The sequence below is a fragment of the Gnatocerus cornutus genome, unplaced genomic scaffold (assembly GCF_029298725.1).
Source record: "Gnatocerus cornutus isolate USDA-ARS CGAHR unplaced genomic scaffold, icGnaCorn1.1 ctg00000023.1, whole genome shotgun sequence".
Lineage (NCBI taxonomy): Eukaryota > Metazoa > Arthropoda > Insecta > Coleoptera > Tenebrionidae > Gnatocerus > Gnatocerus cornutus.
This window is the reverse complement of record NW_028275375.1, coordinates 452532-466662: the sequence shown is the minus strand read 5'-3', so window position 1 is coordinate 466662 and position 14131 is coordinate 452532. Positions and strand designations below refer to the sequence as shown.

The window sequence follows — 14131 nt, the reverse complement described above, 5'->3', positions numbered from 1 at the left end:
TTTTGTTTGTCAATCGATAACTGCATGGAAACTCCCAAAATCTAATTAAACAATTCTTGTAGTCATAAACGAAAGTGACGCCGAAACCGGCCATGTTAATAATTCAGCGAAGTTACCTACCTTCTCCTCAGATTACCAGAAATTTGTTTCAGCAATAAAATGAATTATTTAGCCGGTTGATATCCTCCAAGGTTTACATTTAACTCAAACATTGACGGTGGAAATCTCGAGGCGTTTCTTTCTTCCACGCTTTGTTTTGAAAAGTTCCTGTTTTTAAAGCTGGGAATAGTTCGTTTCTTTCGATGTAATTAAAGGGGATTGCATTGGCGCGAAAATGATTTCGGGAGGATTAAAAATTCGCGATTGAGATAAATCTAAGAATGTTGCCAATTACGGCGGGCGTTGATTACAGCGTCGATTCTGGAACGGCCATTATCCTAACTAGTTTACACACGTGTGCATTTACTTCCGCTGTGGGTTTCTGATGAGTTGTGGATTGGTGGAAATGCGTCTGGTGAAATGGGATTCTAAAGACTCAAAAAATGCGATTTTTTCGGTTTTTTTTTACACCTCTGAAAGCACAAAATGGCCTAAATTGCTCATGTTTTAACTCAGAAAGTTGAGCTAAGGTTTTAGATTTTTCAGATTTCAAGAAAAACATTTTCAAATACAAATATGTACAGTTTTTAGGTCAAAGTTTCTCTGATTCTTAAACATTAGTTAGTTTATTAGATCTGACAATAAAATTTTAAAAGGTCACTATTTCTAAAGTGACCAATAAACGTGCTAAATTACAAAATTTTAGAACAAGAATTAAAGATTTTAGAAAAATTTATTTCAGGACGAACCAAAAATTTCACATGTTTTTTAGTTAAAATTTGTATCTTTGCTAGTTTTTTAGTTATGGCAAAGAAATTTGGGAAGGTTACTACTTTAAAAGTGTTCATTAACTGTGCTAATTTACAAAATTTTAGAACAAGAGGTAGATTTGTTAAAAAAATTTATTTTACAACACACCAAAGATTTTCCAATTTTTTTAGTTAAAATTCGTATCTTTGTTAGTTCTTTAGTTATAACAATGAAATTAAGGAAAGTTATTACTTTTAAAGAATCCATTAACTTGTGCCAAATTACAAAAGTTTAGAACAAAAAGTAAAGATTTTAGAAAATTTTATTTAACGACGAACGTAATATTTTTAACATTTTTTAGTTAAAAATTGTATCTTTGTTAGTTTTTTAGTTATGGCACTGAAATTTGAGAAAGTTATTATTTCTAAAGTGTCCTTTAACTGCGCCAAATTACAAAATTTTAGAACAAGAAGTAAAGATTTTAGAAAATTTTATATCAAGGCGAACCAAAAATTTTCAATTTTTTTAGTTAAAATTCGTATCTTTGTTAGTTTTTTAGCTAAGGCAATGAAATTTGGGCAGGTTACTACTTCTAAAGTGTTCATTAACTGTGCCAAATTGTAAAATTTTAGAACAAAAAATAGAGATTTAAAAAAGTTTTATTTCAGAACGAACCAAAAATTTCCAACGGTTTTTAGTTAAAATTTGTATCTTTGTTAGTCTTTTAATTATGGCAATGAAATTTGGAAAAGTTATTACTTTTAGAGTGTCCATTAACGGCGCCACATTACAAAATTTTAGAACAAAAAGTAGAAATTTTAGAAAATTTTATATCAGGGCGAACCAAAAATTTTCATTTTTTTTTAGTTAAAACTCGTATCTTTGTTAGTTTTTTAGTTAAGACAATGAAATTTGGGCAGGTTACTACTTCAAAAGTGTTCATTAACTGTGCCAAATTGCAAAATTTTAAAACAAGAAATAGAGATTTTAGAAAATATTATTTTAGGAAAAATCAAAAAATTTCAACCTTTTTTAGTCAAAATTCGTATCTTTGTTAGTATTTTAATTATGGCAATGAAATTTGGGCAGGTTACTACTTCTGAAGTGTTCATTAAGTGTGCCAAATTACAAAATTTTGAAACAAGAAATAGAGATTTTAGAAAATTTTATTTCAGGACAAACCAAAAATTTCCAACGTTTTTTAGTAAAAATTTGTATCTTTGTTAGTTTTTTAGTTATGGCAATGAAATTTGGAAAAGTTATGACATTTAAAGTGTCCATTAACTGCGCCACATTACAGAATTTTAGAACAAAAAGTAGAAATTTTAGAAAATTTTATATCAAGGCGAACCAAAAATTTCCAATTTTTTTTTAGTTAAAATTCGTATTTTTGTTAGTTTTTTAGTTATGGCAATGAAATTTGAGGAGGTTACTACTTCTAAAGTGTTCATTAACTGTGCCAAATTGCAAAATTTTAGAACAAGAAATAGAGATTTTAGAAAATATTATTTTAGGACAAATCAAAAAATTTCAACCTTTTTTAGTTAAAATTCGTATCTTTGTTAGTATTTTAGTTATGGCAATGAAATTTGGAAAAGTTATGACATTTAAAGTGTCCATTAACTGCGCCACATTACAGAATTTTAGAACAAAAAGTAGAAATTTTAGAAAATTTTATATCAAGGCGAACCAAAAATTTCCAATTTTTTTTTAGTTAAAATTCGTATTTTTGTTAGTTTTTTAGTTATGGCAATGAAATTTGAGGAGGTTACTACTTCTAAAGTGTTCATTAACTGTGCCAAATTGCAAAATTTTAGAACAAGAAATAGAGATTTTAGAAAATATTATTTTAGGACAAATCAAAAAATTTCAACCTTTTTTAGTCAAAATTCGTATCTTTGTTAGTATTTTAATTATGGCAATGAAATTTGGGCAGGTTGCTACTTCTGAAGTGTTCATTAAGTGTGCCAAATTACAAAATTTTGAAACAAGAAATAGAGATTTTAGAAAATTTTATTTCAGGACAAACCAAAAATTTCCAACGTTTTTTAGTAAAAATTTGTATCTTTGTTAGTTTTTTAGTTATGGCAATGAAATTTGGAAAAGTTATGACATTTAAAGTGTCCATTAACTGCGCCACATTACAGAATTTTAGAACAAAAAGTAGAAATTTTAGAAAATTTTATATCAAGGCGAACCAAAAGTTTTCAATTTTTTTTAGTTAAAATTCGTATCTTTGTTAGTTTTTTAGTTATGGCAATAAAATTTGCGGAGGTTACTTCTTCTAAAGTGTCCTTTAACTGTGCCAAATTACAAAATTTGAGAACAAGAAGTACAGATTTTAAAATTTTCTTTTAATTAAATTTCAATTTGTATCGAGGCGTGTCTGAAACTAAACCCGCAAAAACTCCTCGAGCACAAACTCTATAAAATAGTCTCTATCGAGGCCGTAAAAACTGTATAAACTTGTAGAGGCCCATCTCTAATCCGCTGCAGGAAAAACGTAGTCTAGAATTTGCGCTGTCTCGAAATGATCAAGTCGTCGCCGGGGCATTTCGTTTTAGTGAATAAAAAAAGGCGACTCACCGGAAATTCCGTCGTAAGTCCACCATTCCTGCCAGTTGTCACATCCCACTGAAACAGAGGAAAATAAATTAGTGGTGTAACGTCGCGCCAGTTGCGAACGAGGGGTCGTCCAATATTACAATATCAAGTTGTTTAGTCGATGTCTCGTCTTCACATCGGAAAGGAAGAACAGTACAGATTCAATTTATAGAAGCTGTATTAAGAAATGTTCGAGGACGGGCAAGATCGCTGACGCTAGTTCACATTTCCCCTCGTCGAAGAAGCGCAATCCAATTCAACGAGAAGCCATAACCCAGACTCCCGCCGGCACAACGAATAACCAGAGACGTTTGAGCAGTTTTGCCCTCTGTAATTTCAGAACGTACAAGAGGAATCGCGCCATTATTCATATCAAACGGTGTAATGCACGGAATTACTATCGCTGTTTGTATGTTTGCCACGATAAGGGCAACATTCTCGTCCCTAACATGGTCAATCCTCAACCGCAGAGATTTACGTCGGGAAAAAAACACGCTTTCATATACTTGGCAAATATTCGCACCTAGTTTGAGGGTCAAGCGAATTGTTTAGGAAATTGGATTTCAAACGGGCGGGAAAGCTCTCTATTCACGAATGTTTTTCCAAAAAGAACCGCTTTTTTACGATACAATAATGAGTTTACCAGCCGCGGGGAAGGTGAAAGTGGGGCACCAATCAAGCATTTATCGCTTAATTTGTTGCGAAAATATCGACGCCACATTTATGGCATGGAAATCGAAAGATAAAGATGGAAATTACGGACGGGTGGAAATAAAACCTGATTTTATTTAATTTTTATTTCTTGACTTTTCAAACAGTTATTGGAATCATTTGTCGTTAAACTCTACATCGCGTTGTTTTTATTGACGCGTTTTACGGTACCATTATCCCTTTTTTTTTTGTTTGGTAGCTATAGTAGCTCCTTTTTCTGTTTTACTTTGGGCCAAAAATTTCTACCTTTGTCTACTAAATCCCTTAATTTTACTGGTTTTAATCGGAGAATAGTAAAACTTTGACACCTTATTAGTTTAAGCATTCTTATTAACTGTACCAAGTTTTAAAATTATTGAGTGAGAAAGAAAAATTTTAGAATTTTCTTGAAGGGCAGACCAAAAATTTTCACCTTTTGCGACTAAATTCCGTAACTTTACTGGTTTTAATTGGAGAATACTGAAATTTGAAAGCGTTACTAATTTCGACACGTTTACCAACTGTGCCAAAATTGCAAAATTGTAGAGCAACAAACAACGGTTTTAGAATTTTTTATTTTTTACATGATTAAAAAAAATCTGCGTTTTTTTGTAAAATTTCGTAACTTTGTCAGTTTTCACAGCAGAACAATGGAAATTTGAGGCATTTCTAGTTTCGGCATTTTAATTACCTGTACCAAGTTACAAACATTTTTATTTAAAAACAAAAATTTTAGAATTTTATTTTGAAGGTGAACCAAAGATGTCTATTACTAAAATTCGTAATTCTTGTAACTTTAGTGCTACAGATTTGAAATTTGGGGAAATTACTACTTTAGAGTCGTGTATTAACTCCACCCAATTGCAAGAGTCTAGAGCAAAAGACACGAGTTTTAGAAATTTTCTTTTTTAAAACGACGCAAAAATTTCCGAGATCCTCCACCAACCTTTGTAATTTTAGTAATTTTAGTGCTACACTTACGAAAATTAGGAAATTTACTATTCTAGAGTCGTGTATTAACTCCACCAAATTTTAAAATTGTAGAGCAAAAAACATGAGTTTAAGAAATTTTCATTTTTAAGAGTAGAAGCAGAAATTTCCGAGCTTCTCCACCAAAATTCGTAATTCTGGTAATTTTGGTGCTATAGATTCGAAATTTGGGGAAATTACTCTTTTCGGATCGTGTATTCATTTCACCAAATTGCAAAATTGTAAAGCAAAAGACACGAGTTTTAGAAATTTTCGTTTTTGAGACGACCGCAAAAATTTCCGAAATCCTTCAACAAAATTCGTAATTCTGGTAATTTTAGTGCTACAAATACGAAATTTAGGGAATTTACTATTTTAAACTCGTGTGTTAACTCCACCAAATTGCAAAATTGTAGAGCAAAAAACACCAGTTTTAGAAATTTTCATTTTTAAGACAAACCAGAACTTTTCAAGCTCCACCACCAAAAGTCGTAATTCTGGTAATTTTAGTGCTACAGATTTAAAATTTTAGTAACTTGTTACTTGAGAGTCGTGCATTAACTCTGCCAAATTGCAAAATTGTGGAGCAAAAGATACGAGATTTAGAAGAAATTTTCATGTTTAAAACGACGCAAAAATTTCCTAGCTCCTCCACTAAAATTCATAATTTTGGTAATTTTAGTGCTACAAATTTTAACTTTGGGAAAATTACTTCTTTATAGTCGTGTATTAACTCGACCAAATTCCAAATTGTAAAGGAAAAACACAAGTTTTAGAAATTATCATTTTTAAGAGACGAAGCAGAAATTTCCTAGCTCCTCCAGCAAAATTCGTAATTCTGGTAATTTTAATGCTACAGTTTTGAAATTTTGAGGAATTACTATTTTACAGCCGCTTATTAATTCCAGCAAATTGCAAAATTGTAAAGCAAAAGACACGAGTTTTAAAAATTTTCGTTTTTGAGGAGACGCAAAAATTTCCGAAATCCTCCATCAAAAGTCTGGTGATTTTAGTGCTACAAACGAAATTTGGGGAATTTACTATTTTAAAGTCGTGTGTTAACCCCACAAAATTTCAAAATTGTAGAGCTAAAGACACGAGATTTAGAAATTTTTATTTTAAGACAAAGCAGAAATTTACGAGCTCCTTGACCAAAATTCGTTAATCTGGTAATTTTAGTGTTACAGATTTGAAATTTGAGGAAATTACTACTTTAGAGTCGAGAATTAATTCCACTAAATTTCAAAATTGTAGAGCGAAAGACACGAGATTTAGAAATTTTTGTTTTTAAGACGAAGAGAAAATTTCCGAAATCCTCCACTAAAATTCGTACTGCTGCTAATTTTACTGCTACAGATTTGAAATTTGGGGAAATTACTACTTTAGAGTCGGGTATTATTAATTCCACTAAATTTCAAAATTGTAGAGCAAAAGACACGAGATTTAGAAATTTTTATTTTTAAAACGAAGCAAAATTTGCAAGATCCTCCACTAAAATTCATAATTCTGGTAATTTTAGTGCTACAACTCTGAAATTTGGGGAAATTACTACTTTATAGTCGTGTAATAACTTGACCAAATTGTAAAATTGTGGAGCGAAAGACACAAGATTTAAAAAAAAATATTTTTAAGACGACGCAAAAAGTTCCAAGCGCCTCCACCAAAATTCGTGATTCTGATAATTTTAGTGCTACAGCTACAAAATTTAGGGAAATTACTAGTTTCGGCAGTCTAATTAACTGTACCAATTTACAAAAATTTCGACCAAAAAACAAGAATTTTAGAATTTTTTTAAGAGCAAAATTTTCCATTAAATTCCATAACTTTGTTAGTTGAAAAATTGGTACAGGCACTTTGTCAAATCCAATTAGAAATTGGCTAGGATATCAATTGGGGAGTGAAGACAAACAATTATCAAAAGTTATTTACCGAAATCTAAGCCGGGTCAGTCATTCGCCTGAAAGAATAAAAGTAGCTCCTCGCAAGGTGGGATCTGTGGGCATTTTTGCTGGCTTAAAGAGATAAATTTGAGTCGGTTGAGAATGCCTCTTCTAATTTTTCCAACCGATCTTATCAGTCTATAATTGAATTGGATTTAAGATGGAAGAAGTCTGATCGATCGCCTTTTCTTTACGTCATTCTCGAGTCATTGTGACTTCTTTGGCATAGCCCTCGCTTCTATTTGCTCCCATCTCTCCCAATCTGTGCAACAACAAGCTCTCCGGCAAATATTCTCGAAATATTTTAAACCCAACGACGGCGCCAGACATTCGGCGCCGCGACGCTCGCAAAAACTATCCCAACAAATGGTTTTAGTTCCGATAGTGGCGCCGGCGTTCTTAAGCTGTCGGAACAAGAAATTTTATGATTGGGTCAATCGACGTGCTCCATCAAATCATGGAAGCTGTGAAATAAATGTTTTAACAGGAATGTCAACCAGACATGCACGTTTCCTGAATATTTGATTTCAATTTGAAATTCAAATACGTACGGCTAGTGACAAAATGTATATAGTATATACAATGTGATGCGCGATGGGAAATTGAAAAGTTATACAGTTAAATAAAACTCCTAACTGTATTGAACGGGGCGAATTTACCGTCTCTTGAGGACGCGCGCTTGGATGCTAACTCACTAAAACATGTCTCTTATGGAAATTATTCCAACTTCTGACTCACACGACGTTTCGACCGATTTACTCGCAGGTCAATCGCTCGTAGCCCAGGGTCGAAGCCCTTGAAAACGCTAAAAAACGGATTATTGCGATTTCCGGCAAAACTATAAGTTCTATGAAAAAAAGTTGTTGGTAATAACAAAATTTACCACTTTTGTTTTTACACTTTTTTCACATAACCTTAAAATGTATGCAAAACATGCAAATAATCGAGTTTTCGGTTTTATATTTTTATCTTCTACAATTTTTTTTTCACGAAATTTATTATATAATTAATCTTATTATGTCCCAAACACACTGTGATTTTTTTGATTTGAAACATTTATTTTTTCCTCTTATTTTGAGTCAATAACGAAAAACACCCTAATTTTTCAATCGAAAATTCTTCAGTCAAATTATCAGCTTTTTTAAAAAACTCGATGTGCTTTTTGTTCGTTAAAATCTCTACTTTTTGATGGTGTAAAAACATATACAATACTATGGCAAATTTTTCAGAAAATGTAAAATTTTGAGCTGTTGTGAAGCGAAAGAGACAAGTTTTAGAAATTCGTAATTCTGGTAATTTCAGTGCTACAGATTTGAAATTTGGGAAAATTTCTATTTTAGAGTCGAGTATTAACACCACCAAATTGCAAAATTGTAGAGCAAAAGACACGAGTTTGGAAAATTTTTATTTTTAGGACGAAGCAAAAATTTTCTAGTTTCTCCACCAAAATTCGTAATTATGGTAATTTTAGTGCTACAGATTTAAAATTTGTAAAAATTACTACTTTAGAGTCAAGTATTAACTCCACCAAATTGCAAAATTGTAGAGCAAAAAACACGAGTTTTGGAAATTTTTATTTTTAGAACGGAGCAAAAATTTTCTACTTTCTCCACCAAAATTCGTAATTTTGGTAATTTTAGTGCTACAGAGTTGAAATTTGGGGAAATTACTATGTTGCAGACGAGTATTAACTCCACCAAATTGCAAAATAGTAGAGCAAAAAACACGGGTTTTATAGATTTTTATTTTTAGGACAAAATTTCCTAGCTCCTCCACCAAAATTTGTAATTTTGGTAATTTTAGTGCTAAAGATTTGAAATTTGGGGAAATTACTACTTTAGAGTCAAGTATTAACTCCACCAAATTGCAAAATAGTAGAGCAAAAGACACGGGTTTTAGAAATTTTTATTTTTAGGACGAAGCCAAAATTTCTTAGCTCCTCCACCAAAATTCATATTTCTGGTAATTTTAGTGCTACAGATTTGAAATTAGGGGAAATTACTATTTTAGAGTCGAGCATTAACTCCACCAAATTGCAAAATTGCAGAGCAAAAGACACGAGTTTTGGAAATTTTTATTTTTAGAACGAAGCAAAAATTTTCACTTTCTCCACCAAAATTCGTAATTTTGGTAATTTTAGTGCTACAGAGTTGAAATTTGGAGAAATTACTATGTTGCAGACAAGTATTAACTCCACCAAATTGCAAAATAGTAGAGCAAAAGACACGGGTTTTGGAGATTTTTATTTATAGGACAAAATATCCTAGCTCCTCCACCAAAATTTGTAATTTTGGTAATTTTAGTGCTAAAGATTTGAAATCAGGGGAAATTACTATTTTAGAGTCGAGCATTAACTCCACCAAATTGCAAAATTGTAGAGCAAAAGACACGAGTTTTGGAAATTTTTATTTTTCGGGCGAAGCAAAAATTTCCTAGCTCCTACCGAAATTCGTAATTCTGGTAATTTTAGTGCTACAGATTTGAAATTTGGGGAATTTACTATTTTAGAGCCGTGCATTAACTCTGCCAAATTGCAAAATTGTGGATCGAAAGACACGAGTTTTAGAATAATTCATTTTTAAAACGACGGAGAAATTTCCTAGCTCCTCCACTAAAATTCGTAATTTTGGTAGTTTTAGTGCTACAGAGTTGAAATTTGGGGAAATTCTTATTTTGGAGTCGAGTATTAACTCCACCAAATTGTAAAATTGTGGATCGAAAGACACGAGTTTTTAAAATTTTTATTTTTAAAGCGAAGCAAAAATTTCCTAGTTCCTACCGAAATTCGTAATTCTGGTAATTTTAGTGCTACAGATTTGAAATTTGTAGAAATTACTATTTTAGAGACCAGTATTAACTCCAGCAATTTGCAAAATTGTGGAGCGAAAGACACGAGTTTTAAAAATTTTCGTTTTTAAGACGAAGCAGAAGTTTCCAAAATTCTCTAAAATCGTAGAAAAAGTAACTCGCTCTGCTGAACAGCTAATCACAGAGTCGGATTTTAAATTTGGCGCCTTTAAAAACCTGTAGTTATTTTATTTTCAATATGAAATGTAGCTTTTTATGACCCAAACACACTGTAATTTTTTTGATTCAAAATATTAATTTTTTCCCCTTATTTTGACTTAATATCGAAAAAACACCCTAATTTTCAATCGAAAATTCTTCCGTCAAAATATCTGCTTTTTTAAAAAACTCGATGTGCTTTTTGTTCGTTGAAATCTCTACTTTCTAATGGATGTAAAAAAAATTACATTACTTTGACAAATTTTCTCAGAAAATGAAAAACGAAAAAACGCGAATCCAAAAGCATAATTTTGAGCTGTTTATTAAAATTTATACTTTAATTACGGGAAAAATGAAAGATTTCATGTTACAATGATAAACAAAAATCGCGATAAACCGTTTTTTATCCTTAACACTCACCCCCTTCTTCTTCCTGAACTCAGATCGCACGTAATTTATTTTTCCTTTAATATTTGTTATATTTTCTTCCATTTCCAATGGGTTTCATCCTAATACTATTTTTTTGGTTGCAAAAATAATCGACCCTGTTCTATTATGGAAATTATTCCAACTTCTGATTGACACGACGTTTCGACCGATTTACTCGAGCGATGTTCATCCTCACCATTGCGTCATCACAATTGCGTTACCAACCTAATTCAACTTGGTTACTACAACAAATATTTGCCAAGGAGTCACGACGATTAAAACTGGAAATTACGAGAACTAGTTTCTGATTACATTCACTGAATATTGCCACCTATATCAGAGCGTTCGTTAACTTGAACTCTGCTAAACATTACGCGACAAAAACAAGTGTATTTGCGCGAGTTGTCAAACTTTGTTCGATTCTCTTTTTGCTCCAACAGATTCTAGAAATATTACCGAATAATAAACCGGCAAACTTCATACGTTTGCTTTTTCAGAGACGTATTCAACAACTTTCACTAACGTGTCTAGATCTTGCTTCTTACTCCCTTGGCTAAACGTTTTGTTCTACAACTCCAGCCCCCGTGAATAATAAATCCCGCTTGTTTTTCTTACTTTCGATCAATTTCCAACGTCATCGCCAGATCTAACTTAATGTAGAATATTCCCGTTGCTCGCCTGAAATAATATCCATGCTGTAATTAAAGATAACATTATGTTTTCAGTACGAAACGCTTGTATGAAAATTACTCTCTGAAAGTTTTTACAAAATAACTTACACAACAAAAATCAATAATGATTAGTACAGCCGCGAGACCAAGCCACAAACTCACCCAACTTACAGGATGCATAAAGTTGTTAACCGCGACGATCGATTCTTCGTTGTTTTTATTTTATTTATACTAGGTCAGTTTTAGTCTGAGGTGATGTTTACCAAGTTTGCGTGGTAAAAAATCAAAGCGGAAAGTTTTGAAATTAATTAAATCCTTCAGCCGGCGAATCTGTTTCATTTTTAGTGTTGTCAAGGCGAAATAGATTCTATCATGAAAAATCCCTGATAAATTCGAAATCTCGTTTCTCCTGCAGAAGCGCCAAATTTAAAATGCGGCTCGGTGATTGGTCGTTCGGCGAGTGCGTTCCACAATGCTGATCTTTTAAACTTCTGCGAAATGTCAAACGAGAACTGTCATTTGTCAAGTTGCCAAGAAATTGTCGGAACATCAGCAATAAACTTGTTTTTGTTATTTGCAGATTGACAGGTATTTTTGACAGTGGCAGTCAACATGAAAAAGTCTTGGACCACATTTTCTCAAAAATTGAGTTGTATAAAACCGGCTTACAATGATGATAATAAATCACTAATAAAACAAAAGACAAAAAATACATCGTAGAAATCCAGATCGTAGATAAAGTATAATAAGTAAATAGTCTATAAACTACTTTATACACTCGCTCCGCTCGTGCCTAAAAAAACGTTTATAAAAATTGGTACATAATATACTATTTTCTACTGCCGTATTTAAAATGCTATTTTAAGTTACTATTTTAGTCACGAGTTAAAGCTATTGATGAAATTGACAGTTGGTTAGAAATTGATTAGCGATTTCGAATTTAAAATCTTAGAAAAAGTATAGTATGTAACACGTTTATAAACTAAATTAAGAGAAATTACTATTTTAGACTCCTGTACCTACTAACTCCACCAAATTGCAAAATTTTATCGCGAAAGACACGAGTTTTAGAAATTTTCATTTTTAAAACGACGTAAAAATTCCCTAGTTCCTCCACCAAAATTTGTAATTCTGGTAATTTTAGTGCTACAGATTTGAAAGAAATTTAGGGAAATTACTATTTTAGAGCCGTGCATTAATTCTACCAAATTGTAAAATTGTGAAGCAAAAGACACGAGTTTTAGAAATTTTTATTTTTAGGGCGAAGCAAAAATTTCCTAGCTTCTCCACTAAAATTCATAATTTTGGTAATTTTAGTGCTATAGATTTCAAATTTTAGAAAATTACTATTTTAGAGTCGAGTATTAACTCCACCAAATTGCAAAATTGTGGAGCAAAAGACACGAGTTTTGGAAATTTTATTTTTAGGACGAAGCAAAAATTTCCTAGCTTCTCCACCAAAATTCGTAATTCTGGTAATTTTAGTGCTACAGAGTTGAAATTTGGGGAATTACTATTTTAGAGCCGTTAATTCTACCAAATTGCAAAATTGTAGAGCAAAAATCACGAGTTTTAGAAATTTTTATTTTTATTACGAAGCAAAAATTTCCTAGCTTCTCCACTAGAATTCGTAACTTTAGTAATTTTAGTGCTACAGATTTGAAATTTGGGGAATTTACTATTTTGGAGTCAAGTATTAACTCCACCAAATTGTAAAATTGTGGAGCAAAAGACACGAGTTTTAGAAATTTTTATTTCTAGAACGAAGCACAAATTTCCTAGCTTCTCCACTAAAATTCGTAATTTTGGTAATTTTAGTGCTACAGATTTGAAATTTGGGGAAATTACTATTTTGGAGTCAAGTATTAACTCCAGCATATTGCAAAATTGTAGAGCAAAAGACACAAGTTTTGAAAATTTTCATTTTTAGGACAAAGCAAAAATTTTCTAGCTTTTCCACTAAAATTCGTAATTTTAGTAATTTTAGTGCTACAGATTTGAAATTTGGGGAATTTACTATTTTAGAGTCAAGTATTAACTCCACCAAATTGTAAAATTGTGGAGAAAGAGACACGAGTTTTAGAAATTTTCATATTTAGGACAAAGCAAAAATTTTTCTAGCTTTTCCACTAAAATTCGTAATTCTGGTAATTTTAGTGCTACAGATTTAAAATTTGGGGAAATTACTATTTTGAAGTCGAGGATTAACTCCACCAAATTGCAAAATTGTAGAACAAAAGACACGAGTTTTGGAAATTTTTATTTTTAGGACAAAGCAAAAATTTCCTAGCTTCTCCACTAAAATTCGTAATTCTGGTAATTTTAGTGCTACAGATTTAAAATTTAGGGAGATTACTATTTTAGAAACAAGTATTAACTCCACCAATTTGCATAATTGTGGAGCGAAAGACACGACTTTTAAAAATTTTCGTTTTTAAGACGGAGCAAAAATTTCTAAAATTCTCTAAAATCGTAGAAAAAGTAACTCGAAACCCTGTAAAGTTATTTTATTTTTAATAGACGATAGACAACTGAATGTCAAATTTATTAATAATCGCAAAATATGACGTAAAAACCAAAAATTTGTTGACATTCCGCATCTCGCTCTGCCGCTCGACCAATCGCAGAGCCGCATTTGGTCTTTTTATAACCCTTGGATGTTCCGTATGAGATTTTTTTTGGTCGTGAAAGCTCCATTCGGACAATGCGAATATAATTTATTAACGAATAAATTGATTTGTTCTGGTCCTCTTCCTGCTGCGGTCACTTCGGCTAAATTAGATTCTAATCCAATTAAAAGTTTGCCAAGGGTTATCAGAGCTCTAGACTGACCACCGGTCGTCTCTCCTCCAATCGTGAAGAACAACTGCGAACTACATCCAACATTGATGAGTGTGTGTCCACGTTTACACTCTTCCAAAGAAAAATAAAGCGCGTCGGTTTTTCCGTCCGTTTCTTCTCGTTTTTTTGTTT

The 14131-nt window shown here is 32.0% G+C and overlaps 1 protein-coding gene across 2 annotated transcripts in view; it reads right to left on the bottom strand.

Moving 5' to 3' along the window:
- Window positions 1–14131, bottom strand: part of LOC148166169 (carbonic anhydrase-related protein 10-like) — a 159639-nt gene that overhangs the window by 86722 nt on the left and 58786 nt on the right. For both annotated transcript variants that reach the window (XM_088049020.1, XM_088049019.1), the window contains exon 2: window positions 3436–3483. Coding sequence is in view for 1 of the 2 variants with exons in the window: in XM_088049019.1 (XP_087905145.1) it covers window positions 3436–3483 (48 nt within the window). In the remaining variant the exon portion in view is untranslated. The remainder of the gene's footprint in view (window positions 1–3435; window positions 3484–14131) is intronic.